Consider the following 10,608-nt stretch of genomic DNA (forward strand, 5'->3'; position numbering starts at 1 on the left):
GTAGATTGAGGTTTTCTCAATACATTCTCAACAAAACAATCCTAAAGATGAATAAGCATTGTTAGACAACTTTGTCTGTTTTAATTGTTTCAATTGAAACAATAGCCTAAAGGTGTATCGTAACCACCTGCTGCCCACTGTCCCCCCACCAGACGCACGCACGCACGCACGCACACACACACACACACACACACGCCCACGCACACACACACACACACAGTAAAACATCATAGAAAAGGGACAGTTTTCATTTACAGCAACAATAACCTGTAACCTTAACTTCTTCTTCTTTTTTCAATAAGGGATCTGTGTTTTTTTATATATACAGTATATATATAGAAAGTTATTGATTGCCAAATGGGGTTTGCTTCCCATAGCCCGCAGGGACGAGCTGTTGGTTCCCATGCCCCGCAGGGACGGGCTGAGACTTCTCTCTGTGATTGAAACCTTTCGTCTTCATCTTGCTCATCGCCTTCCTCCTCTTGCATCGTGTCGTTCACCTCCTCTTCGTACAGTTGTCTCTATTGCACATTCTGTAGGACCCTGTGAGGACACAGAGTGGAGGAATCCACTTTAGAAAAAGATTGTAATTTGTAAAAGAAAAACACTGTACAGACAGAGCAATTACCTTATCCTACCGTATTAAGACCAGGAAAGCATTTGTGTCACATAATCACTTTAGCCATTATTTCTGATACTTTGGCTATTCTAAAATAGCAGATATACAAGCTCATGGCGCGGCACAGAGTGCCGCACTATGAGCTTGTAGATTTTGAACATTTTAACAAATCAATTTTTTTAAAAGCTAACATTTGTAACTAGAATATTTGTTTCTCGGGGATCACTGATACATGTAATACATGTAATTGCAGTTGTTTAAAATACCTGGAACACATTATTAGTACGCATTATTACTTTTTCGATTCCCTTCAATATACATTATTTTGTTTTGACTGTATTGTTCCACTTTTGCATCGGCATGTTTTCTCATTCCAATAAAGCCCTTTGAATTGAACTAAACTGAATTGAATTGAATTGAATTGAATTGAATTGAATTGAATAAAATGTAGTTTAATTTAGTTTAATTGAATTGAATCGAGTTGGACGCTCAAGAAATGAAGAGATACCTGAACAATCAACAGCTACGACCGGAATTTGTGTATGTGTGTGTGTGTGTGTGTGTGTGTGTGTGTGTGTGTGTGTGTGTGTGTGTGTGTGCGTGCGTGCGTGCGTGCGTGCGTGGGTTGTACCTGTTAGAGTGGCTCTGGGTAGGCCTGCCTGGGGTCATAGGTCATGTCAGGGATGTAGGGTTCATGTAGCTCGGGGTCGACGAGCTCAGCATATCCGTACTGAGGGTAACCTCCATCTAACTCTGACCAGACACACATACACACACACACACACACACACACACACACACACACACACACACACACACACACACACACACACACACACACACACACACACACACACACACACACACACACACACACACACACAGTTCATTAGGCCTATTTGCTCTCACTTCACATCAATCTATACCAGTAAGAGAGATAAGCGACCGTCACGTTGCATACACAAACTTTAGAAGGCAATGGTAGCCAATCAGGAGGGAATATGGGAAATGGGACAGATCCATGTTGATGACATGACTTAAGAGATACTGTGTACCGCTTTGCGTGATTTTAGGGCAACATCTGTAAGAGCAGTGTCCAAAAATGTGTTTTTTTTAAATCGGCCAGATGGTGGTGCTACATGGGACAGATGCATTTTGATGACATGACTGTAGAGATACTGTGTACCGCTTTGCGTGATTGTAGGGCAAAATCTGTAGGAGCTGTGTCCAACAATGAGTTTTGCAAGAATCGGCCTCATGGTGGCGCTAGAAGAGGGCCATGTGAGAAATGAGGGGGTGGCGTAGATATGAGTAGGGCAAAAGTGACGTGTGACAGACTGACAGACAGACAGACTGACAGACGCACATTCTCTGCATGTGTGTGTGTGTGTGTGTGTGTGTGTGTGTGTGTGGGTAGGCCACATGAGCACACTTACATGCACGCACATACACACGCACGCACCCGCCCACACACGGAAAAGTTTGAGAACCACTGGTTTAAACAACTTAGGAAGCAAGCCCAAATAAGCCAAACTACACTTAAGAAACAAGTCCCCCAAACAAACCCCAAACAAACTAAGTCGCTTATAATAAGCAGACTTGGCAACACTGCAGAGTGCGTCTGCAGTCCTGATTGAAGTTGCTCCCAACAGGATCTGCTCCAATTTTCATACAGGAAATGAGTAGGAGTGGATCATGGCCTCCTTTATCTGTTACACGGCACAATCCTCAGTGTTAATCTCAGAGAGAGAGTTACACATGGATAAATTGCGGTGTAGGATATATAGCAGCCATCTGGTGATGTGGAGCATCTGTCAAAATAATGTTCTTCCACTTCTCCGTTGATTTAAACACATTTTAACAACAGCTTGTTAATTTGTGGACCACAATGCTTATATGAGACGATTCTAAGACGACCCAAAGTTATTCTCCATGTAGAAATGACTTCCGCGACCCAGGGGTTGAGAGAGTGACGTCAGGACTTCGGTACTCCAATATAATTCATCCTATTCGTCCAACTTATTCTAAAGCATCTGTCGACAGGCAGGCAGACAGACAGTGTATGTAGACAGACAGTCAGTGAATAGATGAATAGTTCTATAGTTAATATATTTCCGACAAGTAGAGAAACCAGAGGACCTTAAACTGACCTCTATTATGATGACTGACAGCTCTGTGTGTGTGTGTGTGTGTGTGTGTGTGTGTGTGTGTGTGTGTGTGTGTGTGTGTGTGTGTGTGTGTGTGTGTGTGTGTGTGTGTGTGTACGCGCGTGAGTGAGTGCGTGAGTGAGTGCGTGCGTGCGTGCGTGCGTGCGTGCGTGTGGCCACTGCAGTATGTTTGGAAGTAGAAGTGAAAAAATGCAACACTCTCTTTCAAAGACCTCACCTCCCAAGAGACACACACTCTCTCCTCTCTGCACATACACACACACACACACACACACGCAGGCACAAGCACATGCACACATAATGGTGTCGCAGCAGGTCTACACGTGTGTGTGTGTGTCTGTCTTTTTATTTATTTATTTCAATGATTGTTTCAATTATGTTCTACTCACCGTCAGACAGGTAGCTAGGCTCCAGAGGTACTGCATTATGGGCCTGCAGAGAGAGAGAGAGAGAGAGAGAGAGAGAGAGAGAGAGAGAGAGAGAGAGAGAGAGAGAGAGAGAGAGAGAGAGAGAGAGAGAGAGAGAGAGAGAGGGGGAGAGGGAGAGGAAGAGAGAGCAGTCAAGCGAGGGTCACACCTCATACCTCAGATAAGACACTGTATCTGCACGCACGCACAGCGCAGCTACAAGTTCTTTCCAATGGAAGCCGACATGAAGCAGACCCGTCCTGCACAATATAGTGAAGTCTTGACATAACTCCCACTATACCCTGGGTCACTGCGTTGTTTTTTTTGGGGGGGGGTTTCCCATAGGCCAGGGGTCTTCAACGTTTTCAGGCCAAGGACCCCTTAGTTGAGAGAGAGATGAAGCAGGGACCCCCACAACCTCTTCATAGATTCCATATAGTTTCATCGTTTGACCACACAATCATCAGCATATTTTGGATTCATGTCAATTTGTGTTTTCAGATATTTAACCACTTGAGCCGTCATTACATAATAAACTTGACCTTTCACAATGTACTTAGTCTGCTCTTTTCCTCCCTCTCACAATGCCTCGCAGCACTACAGTTCTCAGAATATGGACACTAGGGTTCAAGTTGTTAATTTAAAAAGGATTGGAAGATTTGGAGGACCCCCTGTAGTAACTCTGAGGACTCCCTAGGGGCCCCGGACCCCCTGTTGAAGACCCCTGCCATATGGTAACCTTAGAATGCATCATATCCCATTAAGACCTGGAACCACTTTAACCATTATTTTATGCTTTAACTATTAAAAAATAGCAGATCTACAGTAAGAGCTTGTAGATCTGCTATCTGCAAATCGTTGAATGTATCTCTTTAAAAGCGAACTCAACTTTATAACTCAAATATTTGCTTCTGGGGGGTCCCTGGAACAACATATTTTGAGATGTGCATGTAATTTTGACATGAAAAAGTTTGAGAACCAATGATTTAGAAGAAGGATTTTGACATTTATAGAATCGGTTAAAAAATATTCAAAACCCACAAATGCATTTGGGTCCTCATCCGGAATCAATTGGGGTAAACTTACTATAATCAATTATTTTGTCTAAGGAATGCGACAAATACAAAAATATATTATTGATCTCAAGTCTCCATGGCAAGAGTAATCAATAGGAAAAAAAAGTCATTGCACAACTGGACGTCAATGGTGACTATTCTGCCCAACGGGCATCGGTCTGGGCTAGGGCATTCACGAATAGCGATTTTTAGTATTCAAATTATTCGACCTCAAAGTATTCGAATAGTCGAATATTCGACAGGACTGGCCAAACTGTCAAATATTAAGTAAGCAAGAGGCGAACATTGTGAAAATAGCTGATCAACATGCTCACAACGCCTCGCAACGCGAGGCGTTGTGAGCATGTAGATCTGCTATTTTCACAATATTTATCTGTGGAACCGAGTCACATTAAATGTAATACCTACAGTTCCAAGTGCTTGTCAGGGTTCTTATGACTTTGTGAACTACTCCTAAAAAATAAAAACGTGAGTACTTTTTCCCACCACTGAGGGTGTGTCAGGGGGGTCAGAGTTCCTACCATTTCCCAGGCGGAGGGGTCGTGTTTGAACAGAGAGTGTGTGAGCTCCACCGACACTCTCTTCCTGTAGTCGGAGCTCTTGTCTTCTGAGATGCGGAACAGCACGGCTGCAGCGTACGTAGCTGAAGACACCACACACACACACACGCACGCGCGCACGCACGCACGCACGCACGCACGCACGCACGCACGCACGCACACACACACACACACACACACACAGGGACGTGCAGAGAATGTTAGAGAGACAGGGGCTGAAATTTCTAAAAGGCCTTTTGTTAGAAATATCGAAAATAGCAGACCCCCAAGCTCACAACGCGTCGCAGCGCACTAAACTAAGCATAATCAATAGGGGTGGGCAATATAATCGATATGGCAATACATCGCGATAGTTTATTTGCCAATACTGTATCGATACTTCAGGCCGTAGTATCGCGATACTTTGAGGGAAATAAAATATGTTCCCATGTATAGGAACCAATGGTAGAAGTCCGGTCCTGACACTCCGCTGCCTCTAGATTTCGCTTTACTATAGTAGCTACTTCCCCTTCCCACGGTTCAGTGAGTGAGGTCTCTCGAGAAAATGGCTGCGAACGACGAAAACAACAACATTAGAGCAGCTTTTAAAGCTGATTTATCGCGATAGTATCACAATAGTAGTGTATCGCAAAGATTCGCAATATATCGTGATACTGTTGCATCGTGACAGTGGCGTAACAACATTGTGATAGGCCCTGGTGCAGATATTTGTTGTGGGCCCCCCAACCCAACCCACCCACCCCTATATACACAAGCGCAAGTGACATTTGAAATGTTTATTTATGTCCACATAAGCAGAAGTACAAGAATGTACAAAGGACATAAACAATATCATTGCAGTAAGCACTGGCGCCTAACTCTGTCCCCACTAGGGGGAGCACAAAGCTAGGAGACATTTGGCGCCGCACAGCGGCGCCGCGAAAAATTGTGTATTTCCGGTTATAAGGTCGGCCAAAATGGGTATTTTTGGGTATAAAGTCAACTAAAACGGGTTACCTTTATTAAGTCATTTTCGGGTGTCTTTGGGGCTTCAGGGGAGGACCTGGATATGTTGCTTGGTGCGCACCTTTTTTTTAAATAGGCCTATAAACATGACCAGGGCTCTGACATGACCAAATAAATAGAACACTAGGTCTACAATGCAAGCCTTTCAGTGCTGCACATTAAATAGACATGACCCATCCTGACTGATTGACACACAGCTGACAGGTCTCAAAGGATGATTGGACAAATTATCATTCACTCGGCACTCCACCAGCTAGGGCCTAGCCTAGGCAGCTACTCAGCACCTAAACCCATTACCGTAATACTTGTTGCGGCCGCGCAGATGCATTCCACCGCCGAACGTCATTACCGTATTACCAAGTGTGGTCGCGCAGACAGATTTTTTTTTCTTTTTTTTTTCTCCTCTTCCTTCATGGGCCCCTGTGTGTGTGGGCCCTGGTGCGGCTGTACCAGCTGCACCTCCATATTTACGCCACTGCATCGTGACCCAAGTATCGTGATACGTATTGCATCGCCAGATTCTTGCCAATATCCACCCCTAATAATCAAGTCAATACAGGATATTGGTGTACGGCATGGATTTGTACACATAGAGGGCAATGCTTTCAACATAATTATGCTGCATTCAAGTTCAAGAGAGTTTGGACAAGGCAATTCTCTTGAACGCTGCCTTCAGGTATGGCATGGAAAGAGGGGCATTTGCAATCCTTTCACCCTATAGTAAAAACTGCATTCATGGTCTGGAGAGGGCACTTTTTACAAGGCCCCTTTGATGTCTATGTCTGCGCGTGCCTCCACACACACGCACGCACGCACGCACGCACGCACGCACGCACGCACGCACGCACGCACGCACGCACACACACACACACACACACACACACACACACACACACACACACACACACACACACACACACACACACACAGACTCTCTGTTGTGTGTCTGCTCTGCTCTGCTCTGTGAGTTCTGGCCTGATGCCTAATTCAATAAGCTGCTGCTGGAGGATAATTGTGAGATTGATTTAGTCAAATGCCGTCGAGTAGTCATGTGGTGATTATGGTCATGGTGTCATGGATGGGACATTGGTTAAGCATGTAGGGCAGGTGTCTTTCTGCTGCCGACTGCCTGTAGGGGGCGCCACACGTCCTCTTTCATCCATGCAGCTTTGAAACTCTCCACAGTTATGAACAGTTGTGTGGTCTGTGTGGGACTACAGAGCATGGCAGCGGAAGTGGTTTCCAGGCTCCACTAAAATTCCCCATTCATTTTCCCCGTAGACTCTTACAAAAATATTTATAACAATTAGGTTATGCCTAGAACCAAGCCATCCGGGATTACAGTGAATCACGACCATAAAACCTTTGATCCTATATAAAAACAAATGTAACATTACATTATTTGATATACTACATTTACTAAATACCCTTTGTTTTGCGATTTTCAAAATCTTCTTTTCATAGAAACGAAGGTTTTATGGTCATGATTCACTGTCATCCTCTAAGCTTAACATAATTATTATAAGTTTATGAGGAAATTAACAGGTTATTTTTTTGTGGAACCAGTAAACCATGCACGCCCACTGCGATGCTCTATGGTAGAAGAAGCGCTGCCCGTTGGAAGAATTCGTTTTTTTCCCTTTTCAAAAATCTATTTTACATTTAAACTTGAAAGGTAGGGTAAGTGATTTTCTTTGGTTAAAATAAGTGTTAATAGCTCTATATTCTGGTAGTAGGCCTACTTAATGATATATTGTGTTTGTTCAGTAACAGGGGTCTCCGTGTGTGTGTGTCTGTGTGCCTGCGTACCGATGCCCTCGTTGTTGGAGTGCAGCAGCTCCATCAGGGGGGCGGAGGCTCCCTCGGCATCGATGACCTCAGCAGACTGCTTGTCCAGAGCCAGCTCACACAGGACGCCTGCAGACACGCGCTTCACGTTCTCCACGTACGAGTACAACAGCTGCACGCACGCACGCACGCACGCACGCACGCACGCACACACGCACACACACACACACACACACACACACACACACACACACACACGCACACACAGTGTAAAATGAATGGTCAGTTGTACATCTGATTAGAGAGCGAGAGTCCTGAGAATCACCGTAAGACAGTGGTTCGCAAAGACCCCCAGGGGTTCCTGGGGGGGAGTCAAAGGGGGTCCCCAGCTAAAATAGTTAGTACAGCGTCACAATTGTTTTAACCACTGTATCCATTTACAGTATACCTTGGCAATTCAAAAAGTAAGCCATTTACCATGAGAGGGAGTGGGTTGTTGACTGATTTACCACTGTTTTAAGCCAATCAGAATCCAGTATGTGACTACAAAAAGTGGTAGAATAGCAAATCTAAAAGCTTGTACATCTACTATTTCTGTATATCTATACCTATTTTTATTTTATTATCTAACTATTAATTTATGGAATACCTGTCTGTCCGCCGTCTGTCGTCTGTCTGCATGCTGACATCACAGACACTAAACAGTGTCGTCACCATGGTAACAGCCTGATGCTGAAACAATGCCCAAATAGTGTCTGTCTGACATGATGAAACAAGTGACCAAATTTGGAGATGACTCACATCACTGACTGACATCACTACAGTGCCCAAATTTGGAGATTTCATAGATTGGCCTGGACACAGAACACCATATGGGCACAAAAGAGAGCCAGACAGATAAAGATAAGAGATCTCCATATAATGTATGGGCATGAAAGGGGAGGGATACAACGAGTATTGCACAACTGGACATCAATGGTGACTATTCTGCCCAAAGGGGCACCGGTCTGGGCTAGGGCAATCACGAATAGCGATTTTTAGTATTCAAATTATTCGACCTCAAAGTATTCGAATAGTCGAATATTCGACAGGAATGGCCAAACTGTCAAATATTAAGTAAGCAAGAGGCGAACATTGTGAAAATAGCTGATCTACATGCTCACAACGCCCTCGCGTTGCGAGGCGTTGTGAGCATGTAGATCTGCTATTTTCACAATATTTATCTGTGGAACCAAGTCACATTAAATGTAATACCTACAATCCCAAGTGCTTGTCAGGGTTCTTATGACTTCCTATCTAGCCAAGCTTTATAAACCATGAAGAAACATATATACAGTATTTTCAAAGACAAAAAAAAATTAAAAAATAAGCAAATATTCGATTTCGGTGAACAACGACCAATAGTGACTTTGATATTCGAATATTTGGTGAATGCCCTAGTCTGGGTTCTCCAACATACTTCCGAGACTCCTACATTCAATCCCTCATATACTGTGCACACGCCCCCGGGCACAGGACTGGATATTATTTATTTTACATAAATATCTTCTCTTCTGGGTAATTTCAGGGAGTGAAAGAGAGATCAGTTCATTAAAAGCCCTCGCTTCATTTAGACGTGATGCCAGAAAGCTCACAACAAATGCACGTTCACACAAAATGCACGAAACAAAAACAAAATGACATAATTTCCTTCCTCAAATCACCACGACTAATAACTGGGATGGATGTCGCCGTGACATGGTGAAAATTAAACGGAACCCGAATTGGATTATTATCTCAGACCGAATTGTGGAGCCTTTACGAGAAAGTGCCTGTGCACGTGCGTGCGTGCGTGCGTGCGTGCGTGCGAGTGACATTATCTTCCTGCAGAGATGCAGAGGACTCATAATGCTGCAGTAGGATTTCTACTAAATTCACCATAATGGATATTTCTCTGACAGCAGTGGAATGGAATAGAAGCTGCTGGGAAAGAAACTAGTGTTTTATCTGGCAGATGAGAGAGAGAGGGAGAAAGATGGATGGATGAGGCAATTATGTGAAATAGAGAGATGATTTAAGTGAGATGATTCCAGTGAAGGAGGGTAGCCCTGCCCTGTGTACAAAAAATAAGATGACGGGACGAGTGGGTGGGTGATACCTTATCAATCACCCGGCTGATAGCTACTCAGACGCTTATATTGAGCACGCAGGGGGAGCAGTTAGTTAGGTGACGTCTAAATGTCTTTGCTCAGGGACACTTCGACCGGTGCCGGAGGCGGAAACAAACCGGCGGCGGTGACCTATACCAGACAGCTTCTCTACCCACTGAGCTACAGGGCTGTGGCCACTTTGCCGTATATAAACTCAGCACAAAAAGAAAGGAAAACTTGACTTCGGTCCATTATATCTCCCCTTTAATAATACCAATTTGTATTGTGTGTTTTATATCATTTTTATCGTTGATTCGTCACTTTTACAAAGATGTACAGCTCATAAGCATGGGGCATTCGAAGCATGAGCTACACAGCCAAACGTATGGGTAGTGCCAACCAAAATTTTGCCAAAATGGCTTGCAATACTGTTCTGCTGGCATTTTACTCTCGTTTTGGCTTCCCTGACACTGAGCTTAAAATGAACAAAGTGTAAAAATGGCCAATATGTGTTTGTTCTTTCTTTACCTTATTACTGTGGGAGAGTGCAATCATTCAATGCTCCAAGCAACAAAGGTGAACACTAAAAGAACAGTATTGCAGGCCTGCCAGGCCATTTGAATTTTTTTGGAGGGGCGCTACCCACACGTTTTGCTGTGTTGCTCATTCCACGAATGCCAGATCCTTACAAGCTGTACCTCGTTGTAAAGGTGACAAATCACCAATAACAATGATATCAAACACAATACCATTTGGGATAATTAAAGGGGTGACATAATGGACCGGATTTTGGCAATATTTGGGTCTGTGCTACCCACACGTTTGGCTGTGGTGCTCATTCCACGAATGCCCGTGC

General features: G+C 44.0%; 1 protein-coding gene across 1 annotated transcript in view; it reads right to left on the reverse strand.

The window, feature by feature from the left end:
* Nucleotides 1-326: 326 nt before the first annotated feature.
* LOC308283013 (junction plakoglobin-like) overlaps nt 327-10,608 on the reverse strand; it is a gene marked incomplete at its 5' end in the record, with an annotated part of 11,290 nt that continues 1,008 nt past the window's right edge. Inside the window, 5 exons of the mRNA XM_080723399.1 lie at nt 327-543; nt 1,251-1,372; nt 3,177-3,219; nt 4,792-4,913; nt 7,645-7,795. Coding sequence (XP_080579525.1) covers nt 1,254-1,372; nt 3,177-3,219; nt 4,792-4,913; nt 7,645-7,795 — 435 coding nt within the window. The 3' untranslated portion in view covers nt 327-543; nt 1,251-1,253. The remainder of the gene's footprint in view (nt 544-1,250; nt 1,373-3,176; nt 3,220-4,791; nt 4,914-7,644; nt 7,796-10,608) is intronic.

This window comes from Nannobrachium achirus (assembly GCF_963921795.1).
Source record: "Nannobrachium achirus genome assembly, chromosome: 4".
In the NCBI taxonomy this organism is placed as follows: domain Eukaryota; kingdom Metazoa; phylum Chordata; class Actinopteri; order Myctophiformes; family Myctophidae; genus Nannobrachium; species Nannobrachium achirus.